Source organism: Misgurnus anguillicaudatus, chromosome 18 (genome assembly GCF_027580225.2).
Source record: "Misgurnus anguillicaudatus chromosome 18, ASM2758022v2, whole genome shotgun sequence".
Classification (NCBI taxonomy): Eukaryota; Metazoa; Chordata; class Actinopteri; order Cypriniformes; family Cobitidae; genus Misgurnus; species Misgurnus anguillicaudatus.
In genome coordinates, this window is record NC_073354.2 from 21,528,304 (window position 1) to 21,547,662 (window position 19,359).

Genomic DNA, 19,359 nt, shown 5'->3' on the forward strand with positions numbered 1-19,359 from the left:
CCAAAACACAGCTAGACCAGCTTAAAACGTGACCAAAACAGCCAGACCAGCTTAAAAAGTGACCAAAACACAGCTAGATCAGCTTAAAAAGTGACAAAAACACAGCCAGACCAGCTTAAAAAGTGACCAAAACACAGCTAGACCAGCTTAAAACGTGACAAAAACACAGCCAGACCAGCTTAAAAAGTGACAAAAACACAGCTAGACCAGCTTAAAAAGTGACCAAAACACAGCTAGACCAGCTTAAAACGTGACAAAAACACAGCCAGACCAGCTTAAAAAGTGACAAAAACACAGCTAGACCAGCTTAAAAAGTGACCAAAACACAGCTAGACCAGCTTAAAAAGTGACCAAAACACAGCTAGACCAGCTTGCTACACCAGCAATACCAACTAAAACCAAGCAGGGAGACCAGGTAAAACCAGCTCATGCTGGTCGTAGCTGGATTTTTCAGTAGGGTCTTATTTGATCTTATTGAAAGTTTGTATTGTAGACATATACACAACATGTGTTGTGTGCTGTTTTGTTATATTATTGTTTTGTTGTATTTGTATATTTGATGTGTTCTTATATTGTAATACTGGGGGGATCACAACCATAAGTAGATGTTTTACTATACTATACTATACTATACTATACTATACTATACTATACTATACTAAACTATACTATAATATACTATACTATAATCTACCATATCTCTGTATTTTGCCGGATTTGGGAATCAAGTATCATTCTTAGAAGCCTGATGCAATAGTTTCAGAACGTACTGTGCTTGAAACGCTTGTCACAGATTGCATCAGCCAGCAAAGATTTTTAACAGCATGATCTGTCGACGAATGAGCTTGAGAGCATTTCGTGACTGACAACTGGCCCGCCAATAATATGAAAGAAGAATTTAGGTTTATCCTGCTTTGATTGGCTGGAAGACAATATGCCCGCCCTGCCCACGTTATCATTGGTCAGTATTGTGAGCGGTTGCCGATACGCCCATTGATACCTTCGCTTATAGTCCGCCTCAAACCAGCCGTCATTTCATCATTCGCCGGAGACGAAACAGCGCGACCTCGAAGCGTCCTCGAAACAATCGCGTTTCCTGATTAAAAGTGATTAATTTAAAGTGTCTTGTGATTGGCGATAGCGATTTGTTTGTAAACACAAGACTAGCTGGTGAGCTAGCAACTGCGCGCGTGTTTTATTCCGATTGAAAGAGCCGAAGAGGCCAAGATGGAGTTTTAATGCAATAATGCGGTAACTGCACGGCATCGGCATGCACCAGGCAAAGAAAAACGATTTGCGGGACTCTACCATCACAACTGCCAAGCAGTTGGGCTCTGATACCGTCCGCGGTATAGCTTTGAGCCAACCGATACCTCTACTCCTTGACCGGAGGAAGCTAACGCTAGCTACCTAACTTAACTTAGTTAGCCCGTCAAAGCGGTTGTAACATTAAAACCATCTCGTATTTTGTTACCCTTCCCGTCCTCATACTATCCTGTAAAGATGAAACCTCAAGACATCATTGCTGGAAAATCCAGCCTGTGGATCTTCGGGTACGGCTCGCTGGTTTGGAAACCTGACTTCAAGTACAAGAGGAGCAAGGTCGGTTATATTAAGGGATACAAGAGACGCTTCTGGCACGGGGATAATTTCCATCGTGGAGATGATGAAATGGTGAGTTTCTTGTAAATACAACTGTATTTTATTGTTTGTAATAATTACCTCACAAGTTTCCGCATTGCCACGCACTAACCTTTCCGTATTTCCATGGCAGCCCGGAAGAGTGGTGACGCTCATCGAGGAGGATGACGTAAGTGCAACGTCCTATTTTTTTAATATTCATACGAGCTATTTTTGTTCTTCAGCACCAACATATTTATCATCAATATATAATAAATGTACTCTCTTGTGTACAGGCGTGCACCTGGGGTGTTGCCTTTGAGGTGACTGGCTCTCAGGTCGAGGAGTCTCTCAAGTACCTGAATGTAAGGGAGGCGGTGAGGGGTGGCTACCTCACCGAGGCTGTAGATTTCTTCCCAGAAGGAAAGAACCAGTTGCCTGTCCAGGCTCTGGTTTACATCGCCACGGTCGACAACCCCATGTACCTGGGGCCGGCCAGCATAGAAGAAATCGCAGCACAGATCGCCGTGTGCAAGGGGAAGACTGGCTACAACATCGAATACCTGCTTCGCCTGGCCGAGTTCATGAGAGTGAGCTGCCCGGATGTGGATGACCCTCATCTGTTCTCCATCGAGGAGGCTGCTCTTGCCATCATTCGACCCATGTTGTTTAAAGGCCATTAATCTTTATTTTCTGTAATGCTTTAACTATCACTTACCATAAAGGTCCTAACAAAAGTACATGCTGTTTGTGATGTGGTAGCTGTTTGTGAATGCACTCCCAGTAAATAAAGCTATTAAATTCAATTGTACTGTATTAAGGGAACACTACTATAAGGGAATGTGGTCTAAGTTGTCTGTTATGTATGGTGACATTATACATACATAATGTCATGTTCTTTTATGGGTTTTGATCCAAGCGTGTGATACTGTAGTGTAAATGCATGCTTGTTTGACAATGTATTGCCAAAGTTTGTACAATACACATCCATTTCCTTTGCACATACTGTTGAACCATTAAAATCTGAGAATTTATGTCCTCATTGTCAAGCGTCTTTGGTGTCTTGCTAGTCTGGTATGTGGGTGATTCTCTCGAAATTAAGACTTGAGGTGTCATGAAACATTTTGATAAAGTAAATGCAAAGTAAGAGGAGTATCAAAATAAGAAGCATACAGTTACAAACATCTCTTCATGTACTATTACACATGATTTTAAATAACATCATACAAACCAATTTTGTTTTTTCCACATTTCAGGGGAACGTTTTCATTACCGCAACGTGCCCATGATTGGATTTGGGTTATTTGACATGGAAAATTTATAACAAAATCATTAAACCATTAAAATCTGAGAATCTATATCCTCATTGTCAAGTGTCTTTGGTGTCTTGCTAGTCTGTTATGTGGGTGATTCTCGCGAAATGAGACTTATGAGGTGTCATTAAACATTTTGATAAAGTAAATGCAAAGTAAGAGGAGTATCAAAATAAGAAGCATACAGTTACAAACATCTCTTCATGTCTATTACACATGATTTCAAATAACATCATACAAACCAATTTTGTTTTTTTCCACATTTCAGGGGAACGTTTTCATTACCGCAACGTGCCCACGATTGGATTTGGGTTCTTTGACATGGAAAATGTATAATTAAAATTTACATTTACAGTAAAGAAGCATGTGGTATTTGGTGATCATTGGTAAATGTAGAGACAATAATAAGGAATATAAATGTGTCCCAAAAAAAAAATTCTCATCCTCCGCAACAATTTTCAATCATTGTTCAAGCACTCAAGGAACTAACATTTAAAAAAAAATAGCTGGAAGGGACATAGTTGACTGTGACACTCAAGATGGCTACCAGGTAAGCAGTTCTTATTTTTTTCTCCAGATAAAAGTTGAATTTTGTTTGTTATAGTACCTAGACAATTTTTAAGTTCTCATTACCGAAACATGAGTTTGTAAATGCATATATTTAATGTAATATCATGTTGCGGTAATGATAATTTTTGATAATCATCATCTAAAAAAATGTAAATAATTCTATAGGAAATATTTTTTAAATCCTCTAAAAATAATGGTTATAGTAAGTTCAAGACCTTAATCTTGTGTGTGCAAAAAAAATTGGCATCAAGGGCTTTTTAAAAAAATCTGATGCTGGACACCACCTAAGTCTGGATTTCGTGAGAATCACCCCTGTGTGATTCATTGTCCCTTGTCTTCAGAAGTTCAGATAATAATTTTTTTATACGCAGCTAGCATCTAGTCTGCCATTGACTGAATGATACTAGTTATTATACTGTAAAAAACGTAGGAATGCAACATTTGTATACATCTTCGGCACAAATAATTTCCCACATGAAAAATGTGAAATCGAGTCAGTTTTTATTAGTATTTAAAAGGGCCAGTTGGGTTTTGTCATTACGTATTTACACAAACTTATAAAAATAGACAAGCGGATGAAATGGACAACTCTGAGGGAAGATACCCTATAAGTTTTTATATACAGATAACTCTATCATCACATTTCAAGACAAATTAAGCCGCTCTCGAAAACCACAGCCATACTGTATATCACGAATGCAAAATAATTACGAATGGTTCATTGTGTTATTTAAAAATAAAACGGTTTCATTACAATATACACACAAATATAGCACAAATCATCATAAATTACTAAGTTTTAACTTAAGCTATGATACATTTCACATCCAAATATTTTGTGTCACGTTGGACTCTGCGTAGTGACAATTTTCAGCAGCATTCACCACTTCAGGAAATATTCATTGTATTTACTACAAAACACATTGATTTATTTTACTCTTTCCAAGAGAAAATATATATTAGCATTTACGCCAAAATCTTTGAATATGCAGCAAATAAACAGAAAGAGAAGGCCATTCGGTATTCTTCACACTTAACACATCAAATTTGTTCTACAAAAATAAGAGCAATCTTACAAAAGCAGTCTTATCTGTTCATATATGGTCATATGGTAAAGAATTTGTTCAAGAGGGTCCTCAATCAATACCCTCGAAACCTTATCCCATTCATACTCATTTTCGAATTTCTGCTTTTAAATCTGTTTTTATGACAAATTCCAGAAATAATTTTTTAATATCTCTAATTCAACCCTGGTCATCAGCAAAAAATGAACAGGTGTTAATAGTATATAACACACTTCTGTCACCCTTATAGTGGTTATTTTCTGTTTTATATGCATGAAGGAATAATCGCCTTTTTAAATTCTTGTTATAGATCCCAAAGGCTTTTCTTCTAGGAAAAGTGTGTAACCTTTCAAATTCCTCGCCATCTCTTGTATGGATACAAATCAGGGTACGCTACTAAACCAGGATGGGCATCAGGTTGGGTTTCACTGTGATGACAGGGCTTGTGGTGTAATCATAAGCATGAGAATTGTTACCCTGGGACTAAAAATGTACTGGCCACGCTACGAGCTTTATGCAGACTGCTACCGCCCACTGTGGTTGCTGGGTCCTTTACCTTTCTTAATAGGGTTGTGAGGGCTTTGTGAACTGCCGTGTGCTAATGTCTGTGAGCTGGTGGTCATAGCGCTTCCCTTAGCCTGCGGGGAAGAAGTGCCAGCTGAAACAAAGGCAGGTGTGGCTGAAGAACGAACGAGAGCAGCAGGTTGTATGGAGCCACTCGCTGGAATACCTGGAAGAGGATTGGTTACACAAAAAAACAATGGATGAATCGTTTCAAAGCTGTTTGGAAGAACTGTACAGTTGCAGACCTTGTAATCAAAGCTTTTTTGAAGCACATTTGAAGTTTGTTACCTTTAGAAACACTGAAGCCATACGCCGCATATGCGGCTGCAGAGGCGGCCGCTGCCCCTGCCATCGCCCCTGCCATGGCTGCAGCGCTACCCGCTGTTGACTTCCGTCCCCTGCCCTTCCTTACTGAAGACTTTCCGGTTCCTCCAGAGCCTTTCGGTCGTCCCCGACTCCGACCAGACCTTCCCTTGCCTGGACTGGACACTTCTTGCGAGGAGACACCTGAGGGGAAACGTGTATGTAACTGGTTTGGAAAGTCTACCGAGCAAACTGAAAATAAGATCAACCATCAATTTCAGGGATTGTGTGTCAGCCAAACAACATCAGTGTGTTTCTGCTGACGGTTATGAACTGTCAGATTTCGTCATCTTCCACTAATCTTTACTTCGGTGTGAGGTTGCGTGCCAAGGATGTCTTAGTCACTGCGGCTTAGGCAGGCCAGACTCACACAAACCCTGTCTCCTTCGCAGCCGCAGTACTTTGCACCTTTCATCGGCAAGCTTATATCCCAAAAACCTCTGCAATCTCAGCTTTATAACTTAGCAACACTGCTTATTTATATTGCTCATCCTGCGGTAATCAGCCAAATCTGTTTTAAATGTAACCTTGTTTCCCATTATTTGTAGCATTGACTGCAGTGAAGCAATTTAAAACATGACAGGTTAACAACAGTCTTTGCACTAACCTGTAATAGTCAGATGATTTGTAATAACACAAATATAAACTTGTCATAAATGAATTGGGTTGCATGCAATGCAGAAAACTACTGTATGGTCAGAGTTTACTTATCTAGGGGGAATGTACTCCAAAGCGTTTAAACACGGCTAAAAAATGCTAGGCAGACGCTGTGGACGCTTGCCAGCATTTTTTTAGCTAAGCATTTAGTTGCTATGCTTTGGTTATCAGTCGTTGAACAATGCACTGGTTGGTTGTTGTAACATTTGTCCCACCCCTCCTCCACTGTGACTGGACGGCTAAGTGAAAAGTGACACTGAATAGGCTAAGCGTTTCACCCGAAGTTGAACATTTGGGCACTTAGTGCGGAAAAACAGTGAGGGCCAGCACTTCCATTGGAAACTATTGAAAACATACGCCGGCCACGGGCGTAAATGTTTTGGTGTACATAGCCCCTTAGAGCAGTGGTTCTTAAACTGTGGGGGCCCCCCTTCGGGGGCGCGAGATGGTGCCAGGGGGGGCCCAGTGTTACAGAGATCAGCTTATTTGCATTTAAAAAGACACACTCAGAAACAGCACATTTTTGCTCACATCTACCAAGTGGCAATTTTAACATGCTATAATAAATTATCTATATGGTAGTTTGAGCTGGAACTTAAAAAATGTACTCTGGGGACACCTAAGATTTATTTGACATCTTTAAGAAGTCTTGTGAAATGTCCCATTTAAATCAGAAAAATAAGGCTACTAACTGACATTGTATCATTTAAAGGGGCCGTGGCGTGAAAAATTGACTTTTTCCATGTTTAAGTGCTATGATTGGGTCCCAAGTGTTATCAACCTAGAAAATGTGAAAAAGATCAACCCAGTAACTTAGTTTTGGTAAACCATTATTTACAAGCACATGAAAAAATAGGTTGTTGAAATTTGGTTCTCCTTATGATGTCATAAGGAGCTCTTATTATAATAATACCACCCCTTAATCTGCACTATCCAACCACAGCACTGCAATTTAGTGCAGAAAAAAGCACAATTGAGTTTTAATTGCAACAAACCACCATCATTGTGATCAGTGTTTGAATTTCATCAGCTCATTTGCATTTTAAAGGACACACCAAAAACGACACATTTTTGCACAAACCAACAAAGTGCCAATTTTAACATGCTATAATAAATTATTTATATGTATATATTTATATGTTTATATGTATATATATTTTGAGCTAAAACTTCAAATATGTGCTCTGGGGACACCAAAGATTTATTTGACATCTTAAAAAAGTCTTGTGCCATGGCCCCTTTAATATGTTTTGTTTAATTCAAATGTTAAGTTTGAGATTATTTTATGTCATGAATTTTCTTTTGGGGGACGATAGGAAACACCCTACACAAGGAGGGCGCACACAAAAAAATTTGAGAACCACTGACTCAGAGCAATGCTGTATGTCGAGTCAATTACATAAGGTTTGACTTACTGATTTGTCAACTAGTAAAATGTGTAGTTTATACGTAACACACCTAAGCTGTCTATAATGTTTTTATTTTAATGCCAAACCAAAAATAATTCCGATGCTCACCATTCATGGTATCGGACACAGAACCAGTAATGGAGGCGGGGGAGTTGGTAGCACGGGACTGTGGAGCAGAAGATGTGGGCTCATCCACTATAACCAGCATATCACTGCTACTCTCATCTGCAGGAATAGAGCTGGGCTGGAGCTCGCTGCTCAAGGAGATCTGCAGAGACACAAAGTTCTAGGGGTGAGACAGGGACAGCAGGAATAGAAAATGGATGAGAAAGGTAGCAGGTAAATGAGAGTAAGTTGAATACTTGCTCTTGGTATATTTGTAGAAGGTATACTGTAAAATGGTGTTAACAACACACACTTATTTCTATTCAGTCTAAACCCCTCCAAAAAATGCATGATTATCACAGTCTTAAGTCAGATTAAAGTTCCCGTGATCTCACCTCACTGAAGGGGCTGGGCATGGCTGAGTCCATGTCTACACTGATGAATGAGTCTTCTCCATCTGCTGACAGGTTTGAGTTGTCTGCGGATGGGACATAAGGAATAACCACATTCATACCCTCCTTCTTCTTCTTAATGTCGGGATCATCCTCCTTTTTCCTCTAAATAACAGGAATACAAACAATACAGGAGAGACAGGAATGCTGAAGAGAGTCATTTCAATACAAAGAGGACCTTTCTGTGTTATAGACACACTTTTAATATAATAACAAATTGTATAACAGTGTAACAGCGCCGCATAATTGTATATCATTACACATTAATTGTAAAATAGATTGCATGAATAAGAAATACATTTCAAATAACAGATTCTTCATCACATCTTCACAGTTGGCCATATATGGGCACTCACCCTTTCTGCATACTTCTCCCTCTTCCTCTTCCTCTCTTTCACCTTACTGCTCTCCTCCTGCTGACGTTTCTCCTCCTGCCGTAATCGCACTGCTCACAAACACATTCAAACCGGCCAATCAGAGCACAGAAAACCTTGCCAACTCGCTCTTTTATTCCCTAATTCAAATTATACAAACTCGTGCTCTTCATTCGTTTAAGATTGCAAACAGAGCGGCAACTCACATTTTTTCTCCAGCTCCTCATCATCCAGCAGCAGGCTGACGACCTCTTTCGGCTTCAGAGTATCAGGTTTAAAGTTTCCTCCAGATATCACCATCCTCTGAATCTACAGTCGAGAAACCACAGACATCGAGACAGTGATTACTGTGACAGCCAGTGATTAAATAAATGTAATGAATAAAGAGTTAAAAGAGAAGAAAACTCTTGAGGTCACAGAAACATAATCTGACTATAATCATTCAGTGTCCTAAACTACATCTGAGAGTTTAGAGAATCTATTATTGCGTAATTACTATGTAATTACAGAATAATTATGTGTAACTGTAACTTGATAGTTATAACCATAAATATTAAATATTCATTTAACCTTAAATCTTGTGTGAAGTCTGAAATCTAGATAAATGTAGTTGTTGAACTTTAAAATTAGGAGTACTTTACCAAGGAAAAGGTAATTTTGAATAATAATAAAAACTCATTACCTGAATTGCAAAAATGTTTAACTATCTTGCCTAAGGAAGCCACAACTACATGTATTCTGGTTACAATGTACTCACCTCACTCTTTTCTTTGGCCCTCTGTAGGATGCGTTCCTCAATAGTGCCCTTGCAGATGAGCCGATAAACTGTGACCTGTTTGGTTTGTCCTAACCTGTGGGCTCTATCCATTGCCTGCTGGTCAACTGTGGGGTTCCAGTCACTGTCATAGAAGATCACCTGAGCAGAGACACACGATATCATCAGCCATATAAACTCTGTCCTATAATTTATTGATATTTCACAGATGGTAGGTAAGTTTCTGCACACATATTGAAAATGTTTAGTCTCAGCCTTAAGGCGCACACACAGACTGCCCACAGTCCGTTTAAGTGTTTTTCACATCACCGGTGAGCGCTTTCACAATCTGGCAACATCTAAACCTTTTGGCTGTCTTTATACAACTGCTTTTTTAATTCAGCATGGAAAAGTTGTGTTTATAGTGGGTAATAGGTTCATACAATAAGCACTTGAATGGGGATTAAACAATTACTGGATTTATCAAAGTTGAAAAATATTTAGCTTAAGACTCTTAGTAGCAAGTTCCTGTAGCTCAGTTATGGCGCTTTTCCATTGCATAAAACCCCATGGTTTGTTTTGGGTCAGCTTACTTTTGTGAGCTTTTCCACTTAGTACCCAATACTTTTTTAAGTACCACCTCGGTTGGGGTTCCAAGCAACCGGAGCTGATACCAAAACGTGACGCGAAAACACTGTAGATTACTGATTGGTCTGTCACTGCCAGCGTCATAGCATAATGTAAAAAATTAGCTTTACCTTTATGCTAGCTTGCGCTGTCTTGAGCAAACCTGTTGTCATATGTGCTTTGCTATAAGTTGAAAGCGATGAAAAACACCCAAAGGTTGAGAATCAGGAACATCTTAACAGTTTTTTCCAGACTTGCATTTTGTGGCGGCACATTCGCAACGCGCACGTCCGCATATATGCTTAAATGCAACTTCAACGAGGCTCAGCGGAACGCGTTGACTGACGCCACCGGTGTTTTTACAGAAACTGTCATGTGAGACAGAGGTAGTTATAAACGCAATGTGTAAACATCTATTTTTGGTGGCCAATTTTAATTTTGTGGCAGACTGAGAAATAAATGAATGTATGGGAATGTACAATGACGCTCTCACTTATATGATGTCACAGCAGTAGGCAGTGCAAATTAACGACACAATGACACGCCTGTTATCCCTCCCACTCCGAAGTGTTACTAAACTCAATGGAAAAGCTAACCAAGCCAAAGTTAGGTGAGCTGACTCGACGTGGGGTACTATGCAATGGGAAAGCACCATTAGTTAAGCATTACGTTAATACCACAAAAGCTCACTGGTTTGATTCCCAGAGAACACACATACAGATAAAATGCATACCTTGTTATGCACTGTAAGTCACTTTGGATATAAGAAAATAAATGTAGTATGTAACTAAATAGAAATGTATTGAAATTATCAATATTTATCATTCTTAAAGGGATAGTTCACCTTAAAATGAAAATTCTGTCCTCATGTTGTTCCTACTCTGTATGAATCTCCCCTCTTCTGATAAACACAAAATAAGATATTCTGAGAAATTATGGTAAACACACAGATAGTGACCATTGACTTCCATAGTAGGAAAAAAATATTTTGGAAGTATTGTGATAGATGATGAAGAAAATATTTTGATAAATAATGGTAAGTACACAGTTGACGGTACCCATTAAATTCCATCATATTTTTTTATTCCTACTATGGAAGTCAATGGTCACTATCATTTCATCAGAAAAAAGAAATTCATACAGGTTTAGAACAACATGAGAATGAGTAAATGATGACAGAATTTTCATTTTAAGGTAAACAATCCCTTTAATGTCTACCAAAACTGAGACATTAAGTATGTGGCATAATTTTTTAAAGCCTACAATTGTAACAACTACTTAATATTAACCCACCCTAAATTTAAATTTAATCCGTAAAAAGAACTAATGTTGTTGGTAGCTTTACATTATTGGCTACAATCAAAAGTCAAAACTCTGATTAAAGTGTTTAAAATAAAGATCTGAAACAAAAAAATTAGAACATAGTCAATCTTCTCTCTTTATTTAAAGTTCATATTAAAGTCAAATGGTTCATATGCTAATATTGCATCAGGGCTAAATGTCTCAGAATTGATACAAAATCAGAGGCTGTCATGGCCTATGAACGTGGGGGAAGCCAATCTGGTAATCATGATGTGCTGATGGTCTCACCGTGTCTGCAGCTGTCAGGTTTATCCCCAGACCTCCGGCTCTGGTACTCAAAAGGAAGACAAAAATATCCGTCCTGCAAAAGGGGAGGGAGACCGGAATAGTGAGAGAAAGCAAATAAAGCGCAGGCAGATCACGCTCTACGAGGGCCCTGCCCAACCACCCAGGATTTACACAGACAGACGTTTCAATATACAACACGCTCCTCTGCAAAATAAAAACCAGAACCCACTGGATCCACTGAGAGCTGCGCTAATGCAAACCAGAAACCTTGAGTGAGGGTGGGGAGAGAGAACACAGACAGAGAGGCACATGAGAAACCTCCTCGCCTTACACCACCACCGGAGAGGAATTTACGCTTGGTGACATTTCGGAAAAACAAGCCCCAATTAGGCTTAAGAACAGACTCTTTTCCAATCCTTGCTGTCAGACAGCTGCCGCCCTCTTTGAACCAGCTAGCCAAACACTCACCGGCTCTGGAAGTCGGCCACCATGTCCCGGCGTTCCGAAATTTTGGATGACCCGTCCAGTCGCATGTAGGTATGTTTGCGGTACACCATGTACTCCTGTTGGGAAACATATCAAACAAGAACATGAAAAAACAAGTAAACAAGTCTATGGTATGAATTTAGTCAGAGTAGATTTGACCTAACATCTCCCTTTATTTTTTAATATCATAAACTCTCATTAACAATCAATCACAGATTTTTTCATGGCAGAGAGAGAGAGAATATTCCCTAACCCCTTTTCTCATCTGACCTCTCGCTCTACGACGCCACCCAGAATGAAGAATCAACTCCATCAGACTTTACTGGAACACCTCCCAAAAGCACATCTGGACTGTATGAAATGAGCATTAGCACTCTACTTGACATTAAACTCCTTTGATTACAACGCTGTTCCAACATTAGATCACAAATCCAAACTTACTTTCTAGCTATAAGTAACAAATGAGACCATCTTAAACTGTATTGCACTACTGAGAATTTAACTTGTGGCCGGTGGAGTTGTGTCGAGCATTATTTTATTTAGGCCTAGAGATTTCCATGGGAGCGTGCCCAGAATATAATCAACTGAATATGTATTCCAGGATATATTTTAAGTGGGAGTACAGTTATTAAAAACACAATAAATCTGAACAAAAACACTTGGAGTCTTTTAAGTGAGACGATATTAGGAGAGACAGGTTTTGAGTGCTTTCAGCTTCTGCACCGAGACAGGATCTACATCTGAAAAGCTAGTATAACAAATGATGTTTGGCATTATACACGAGAATAATGATGACATCATGCCCACTCCCAAAATGCAATGCTCTGATGACATGCCAGGATGAACGACGTCAAACACGGTGGAGAAAAAAGAAACAACTATGACGTTGAGGTTACACGTTGATATTAGATTACAATCGGAGTCTATTTTCTTCCCCACCAAAACTAACGAAAAGATCTGAAACTGATTTCTGGCCCTTTAAACGACATTCAACGTCGTAAAATCCTCCTGGTATGATGACTGTGCAGTAGCATTATGTAATTTGTGAATATAACAAAATAAAACATCTATTTTAATTATGTAATGTAATTCATTTCTGAGTGAAATACATTTAGATAAGGAATAAATGCAGGGGTGGGATTTCACAGGTTAGCTTTTATCAAAATTTGATAGATAATAGCAGTGCTTAGTTACGTCAGTCGAAAAGGAAAAGCATCAATTATTTTGATGAATAATTACAAAATAAGCACTTTTTCAATAGTAATAGTAATAACGTCTAATGATGAATTCCTCACGATTTCCAGGAATTTGTATTCGGAAGAAAATACGTTGACTTTAATATGTAGAGCTCCGATGCAAAACCGCTAAAAGCCACCTCACTCAAAAATGAGCTAATGATATTAACCAAAACCTCTTGGCACGTATTATATGTTCTTCAAAAACTTTTGCTTCAAATTTGCTTAATCTCTACCTCAGGCGATTCAGAAACACTGATTTGTTTGCAGAATACTTTAAATGGTAAAAAGAGGTCACAGAGGACGAACGCGAAACTCCGCCCCAGTGTTTACAAGTGTGTTGAAAGAGGACCGTTCCGACGTTGTTGTATGTCAACTGATACTAATTAATGTCTTTGTGTCAGTTTATTGTTTACAATGGTCCACAAATGTGCGTTTCATATATGTAACACGTGACCTCTGTGGTTTAAAAGTGCAAATTTTTTATTTTTCTTGTCAAAAATGACCATCGTTACGCTAGATAAGACCCTTATGCCTCGTTTGGGATCGTTTATAGTCCTTTGAAACTCCGTTGAAAAAAACTGTTACGTGTTGAGTTAAGTGTTGGTGCCCATTAAACTCCATTAAAATGAGAAAAATCCTGCAATGTTTTCCTCAAAAAAACAATTTCTTCTCGACTGAACAAAGAAAGACATCAACATTTTGGATGACATGGTGGTGAGTAAATTATCTGGAGTCAATGTAAAGACGCGTTGATACGCGTCTAGAGGTCTCGTGGCGCGAATGAGGCATGTTGCGCGACACGGTAGACACGATTCCGCCTTATTCGCGCATTCAGTTCGCATGAATGACGTGAATTGAGCGTTGCCACATGAGACGCGCCAGTTGAAAATTTTGAACTTTGGAAAAACGGCCCGTGTTAACCAATCAGGAGCTTGCTTTAGTAGTGACTTGATTACAGAAATCGAGCGGAGTCGCAGAAGCCCCTCCCATGCACGAATTTCCGTGTGAATGTCTCAATAACTGTAATTTCATGCGCATCTTTTACGCGTGAATGAAGCGAGTAAACTTAAAATGTTCAAGCGGTAAACTAGAGGCGGTAGAAGCAAATTTGACGCCTCAAACGCGGCTGGTGTGAACCCATGGTTAGTAGGGATGTAACGATTAATTGTTTGTCCCTTTAAAAATGCCTGTCGGAAATCGATTCTGAATCGCAAGGCTGCGATTATGTGTTTCATGCACAGTTTGTGGGTGTACTACGGCATTTGGTCAGTAGGAAGTCCTTATCAATCTAAAAGTATTATGAGTCGGAGTCGTTTATAACGTGCATTTAAAAAAGCAACACTCATTAAACAAAATCATTCAAAATATTCTTTATTATCATGAAAATACCTGAAACAATCTGAAAAACAGCGATATAAATATTCCTGAAGATATTTCCTGGAATAGCGTTTGCAATGCTACTTCTTCTGTGGCATAAGGGTGTTTTTGCACGAGAGCGCCCCCTGGCTTTTTGATGTGCCGGGATTTCACCGTGATTCATTCAAATTCATTCATTGAGAAAACGCGCATTTGCACGATTAATCGTTACACCCCTAATGGTTAGACGAATTAATACATACCTATCTTTTCTCAATGCGTGCACTTTTAATCTTTGTACAGCGCCTTATGAATGTGTTAGCATTTAGCCTAGTCCCATTCATTCCTATAGCTCCAAACAGGGATGAATTTAGAAGCCACCAAACACTTCCATGTTTTCCCTATTTAAAGACTGTAACATGAGTAGTTACACGAGTAAGTATGGTGGCAAAAAAAACTTTTGTTTAGAGCCATAGGAATGAATGGGGCTAGGTTAAATGCTAACACATTCATGAAGCGCAGTAAAAAGATTAAAAGTGCACGCATTAGGTATGTATTAATTCATACAAGTTGAGGTTAAGAACATAGTAAAATATTGAAAAATGGTGGTTTTCCTTTAAACCTGAATACAACTCAAATGTGGAAGCCTCATGCATCACAGCTTGCATGCACTTAAAGTGTTTTGCAGTGAAATACACAAACAGTTACATACCAATAAAATAACTTAAGTGACATTTGTGAAATAAGGCATTTCAATTACTGACTTATAACCTTTTCATTGCCATTAAAGTGAAATTACTGAACCGAAGCCTGATAAAAATGCTCATTTAAAAGAACATGCCAGATGCACTTCATATGGGGATACAAATTAAATGAGGAGATATTTTGTATATTGTACACGCCAAAACTAATGACCAATCAAAGCCAAAGGATGCTGCTATGGTAAACTTTTTCTATAGACCAGCTATTCCACAAATAGAGGAGGAAGTCAAGTCTGCTAATCAGCTGAACGGAGACACTCAGCTTTTTGAGAGACTGCCAAAAAGCTTTAGTTGGTATGAATTGGATTGATTTCCATTGACGTTAAGAAGGTGTTTCTAGACCATGAGTGATGTACAGTGTGGCACGCAATAACAATTGTGCTGTGTTGGACTTTGTGCTGCATGTGTTGACAATGTTGTTGGAGGCTTCTACGTTTTTTTTTCATGTTTGGCATGCTGCTAAACATGTGGCAAACAACTGTGAGTCTCTGGAAAAAGTGATTGTTTCTCCCAGTTATGTTCTCTCTGTATTTGTCCAGCTATAACAATATGGAGCTATTTAATGGCAAACATTCCAACTCCACAATGGATGATCAAATTCTCCATCTATCTTTTAGTGGGATTTAACACTCAAAATACAATGTAGATGGAAACAAAAACATTAGCATGAGCTCACATAACTGAAATTGAATCAGTACAGATGGATTTATGCGGTTATGTTGGAAAAGTTAAACATTGACAGAATAACATGTGACGTCAAGGTGACAATCCAGGTATATCCGTGTCACGTTCATAGGCAGCAGGGCCATCAGCTACTAAGGGCGCACTCACATTATCCAAACCAAACCAAACCAAACCATGCCCCAGCGCGAATGTCACCCCTCCCTACTCCCCCATGTGCACGCACTCACACTGTACTTTTATCGATCCGAGTCCGGGCGCGCTTTCGTCATTAAGATGCGATTGTTTTGAAAAAAACAGGAAGTAAAGCTCTCACTGAACACTGGAACCCGCCGTAATGATAGGTCTGTGTTTTTTTATTCGGAGTCGTTTGGTGCGCGATTACATACAGCCCTCTCACATGTCATCATATTGCTTAGTTGATCTGTCACGTGCGCAGCGCGGACATTCACGTAACCCCGCTGCGCGCATCAAAAGGTTTTTACGGAGGCAGATGAGTGGTCGCACAACTGACGTCTTCACCTTTTGAATCGCGCTCAGGCGCGATTGCGCTCACACCACAGCCTTCCGCGCCTGAGCCCAAGTGAACCGCGCTCCGGCCCACCTCTGCAACCCGGCCGCGGCGCGATTAACCAATCCGCGCCCGGGCGCGGAACAGAGCACTCACACTAGTCAAACGAACCAGGCTTTGGGGGTCAAACGCGCCCGAGCGTGGTTTGGTTTGGATAGTGTGAGTGCGCCCTAACTTTTAGAGACTGTTTGTTTACACTTGGTATTAAGATGTGTTTTGGTCGATCCAGTCACAAGTGGACAATGCTAAATACAAGTGTAAACAGAGTGTGAAATGTATTAAAGGGACACTCCACTTTTTTAGAAATATATTCATTTTCCAGCTCCCCTAGAGTTAAATACTAAATGCTGCAGGAGGCGCAATGATATTATGCAGCAGCCGAAAGCAGTCCCCTTAGTAACTTTCATTAGTAGGGGATTATTTCAGGCACTAGGTAATATCATTGCACCTCTTGCAGCCATTATGGCAGCAAAGTCCTTGATTATTACGCCAGAATGAGAGTATAGTTCCTAACCATATCGGCCTAGAAAATCGCAACTTTTAATTTCCTGTTGGTCTTAGTACACGATGTAACTACAGAAGAGTCAAGTTTTAAAGGGCTCGTTCCGCATCCGTTTTCATTTATACTTTTGCGTCATCGTCCACGTCGACGTGCAAACACGCGCGCAGACCGCTGGTAGGCAGTATCCACGCGTGTAACCACAGTAGCACACGACCGCCAAAGAAGAAGAAACTTGGCAAGTTAACCCACAAACGAAGAAGAAACAGCAACTTCTTGTGTATAATTTGAGAAGACCAGCAATGATGGAAGTAAATAAACAGCGACTTTTGTTGCAGTTTAAATTACTTCTTAACTTGGTCATTCTTTGTTTTAACCGTGGGAAGCACTCACCTCTAAAAGGTCTATCATGCGGGTCATTTGAGAGTAGATGAGAACTCGATGGCCATGAGACTTTAGTCGAGTCAAGAGCAGGTCCAGAGTATGAAGCTTCCCGCTGTCTGTTATGAGAGACTCTTTATCTGAAGAAGAAAGAAGAGAAGAAACTTTTTAAAAAACTGAGAAATCATAAAGAATCACTAGATCATGCTGTATTCCCACATGGTAGGATTAGTACAGCTTACTAAAACATTTAAGCGCTCTCATTATCATTTAATCATTAAATCTACACCTTCCGTTATGTAAGACCTCAAAACATTTGATTGACGCGCACAGACATGAGAATCTAAAGGCAATAGGGTGTCAATGCTTAGCCAAGCAATGATACAAAAGAGGAAGCACGAGCTTACCACTGTTGACTGGTGCGACCTCTGACCTCAAGGTCATCTCGTGGGGGAGGTTAAATGACCCGGCACGTCACGGGCACTCAGAAAGCGATTATACACACAAAGTGAGCCCGCTGCCAGAGCAATCTAGAAATCCCCCGAGAGAGTTTGAGGCCTGCTGGCCGAGTCATACCCCACACAAAAAGTGTGTCAAATCTATGGGTTGCATGATCGTGATGTTGTGACCACATCATGTCAATGCTAATGCGAACCATAGCTGAACCCTGACTCAACACACTATGGCCCTGAAAAGGCCACATGGATAACCTTTTCAATGTGTGAAAGGAGAATATCTCAAATTAGACCGTACAGCCAAGAATCCCATACTCACCGTGTTGATGATTGACAAAATAATGACCACATGGATTAAATATCCTTCAATGAGGTTTTGTTGTAAAGTACCATCCCATATAATCATGTGAATCGCAAGATTTGGTGTTTTTGAACGAATCATAAAGAAATTCCACATCCCTTAGTTTAACTTAGAGCAAACGTTATTTTGAAACAGAGCAGACATGAGAAAATTCCCTTGAATGGTTCATACACATGCTTTATAACATTGTCACCTTTAATACGTTCACGTACATGTAATAAAAAACAGACTATATTTCAGGCTTAAGTTAAATGGGTGATTCTCGCGAAATTAGACTTATGAGGTGTCATGAAACATTTTGACAAAAAAAGGAAATGCAAAGTAAGAGTATCAAAATAAGAAGGATACAGTTACAAACATCTCTTCATGTACTACTTTGCACATGATTTCAATTGACCAATTTTCAATTTTCAAACCAATTTTGTTGTTTTTTTCCACATTTAAGGGGAAAATTTTCATTACCGCAACATGTCCATGACTGGATTTGGGTTCTTTTGACATGGAAATATTTATAATTAAAATATCTAAAAAATAAAAAGCTTCAGTGCATGTTATGCTACAAACATTTACAGTAAAGATACATGTGGTATTTGGCTATCATTGGCAAATGTAGAGACAATAATAAGAAATATAAATGTGTCCCAAGAAAAATTTTCTCATCCTCCGCAACAACTTTCAATAATTGTTTAAGCCCTCAATAAACTAACATTTAAAAAAGAAATTGTTGGAAGGGACATAATTGACTGTGACCCTCAAGATGGTTACTAGGTAAGCAGTTCTTATTTTTTCTCTCCAGATAAAAGTTGAAATTTTGTATGTCATAGTACCTAGACAACTTTTTAGTTCTCATTACCGTAAAATGGGTTTGTAAATGCATATATTTAATGTGATATCATGTTGTGGTAATGATCATTTTTGATAATGATAATCTAAAAAAATTAAATAATTATATAGGAAATATTTTTTAATTTCTCTAAAAATAATGGTTATAGTAAGTTCAGACCTTAATCTTATATGTGCAAAAAATGGCTTCAAGGGCTTTTAAAAAAAATCTGATGCTGGACACCTTCTAAGTCTGGATTTCGTGTGAATCACCCAAATACTGTGA

At 39.2% G+C, this 19,359-nt stretch overlaps 2 protein-coding genes across 2 annotated transcripts in view; one reads left to right on the forward strand and one right to left on the reverse strand.

The window, feature by feature from the left end:
* The first annotated feature begins 1,018 nt into the window (after window positions 1-1,018).
* Window positions 1,019-2,654, forward strand: chac1 (ChaC, cation transport regulator homolog 1 (E. coli)). Its single transcript, XM_055185543.2, has 3 exons — window positions 1,019-1,674; window positions 1,775-1,810; window positions 1,917-2,654. Exons 1-3 carry the CDS (start codon window positions 1,504-1,506, stop codon window positions 2,301-2,303), a joined length of 594 nt encoding a protein of 197 aa, XP_055041518.1. The 5' UTR covers window positions 1,019-1,503; the 3' UTR covers window positions 2,304-2,654.
* Window positions 2,655-3,987: 1,333 nt separating this feature from the next.
* ino80 (INO80 complex ATPase subunit) overlaps window positions 3,988-19,359 on the reverse strand; it is a 54,213-nt gene continuing 38,841 nt past the window's right edge. Inside the window, exons 27-36 of the mRNA XM_055185542.2 lie at window positions 17,448-17,575; window positions 11,931-12,025; window positions 11,463-11,535; window positions 9,249-9,407; window positions 8,698-8,800; window positions 8,474-8,562; window positions 8,061-8,222; window positions 7,669-7,828; window positions 5,420-5,638; window positions 3,988-5,297 (exon numbers count right to left, since the gene is read on the reverse strand). Of these exons, the coding sequence (XP_055041517.2) occupies window positions 5,092-5,297; window positions 5,420-5,638; window positions 7,669-7,828; window positions 8,061-8,222; window positions 8,474-8,562; window positions 8,698-8,800; window positions 9,249-9,407; window positions 11,463-11,535; window positions 11,931-12,025; window positions 17,448-17,575 (1,394 nt within the window). The 3' untranslated portion in view covers window positions 3,988-5,091. The remainder of the gene's footprint in view (window positions 5,298-5,419; window positions 5,639-7,668; window positions 7,829-8,060; window positions 8,223-8,473; window positions 8,563-8,697; window positions 8,801-9,248; window positions 9,408-11,462; window positions 11,536-11,930; window positions 12,026-17,447; window positions 17,576-19,359) is intronic.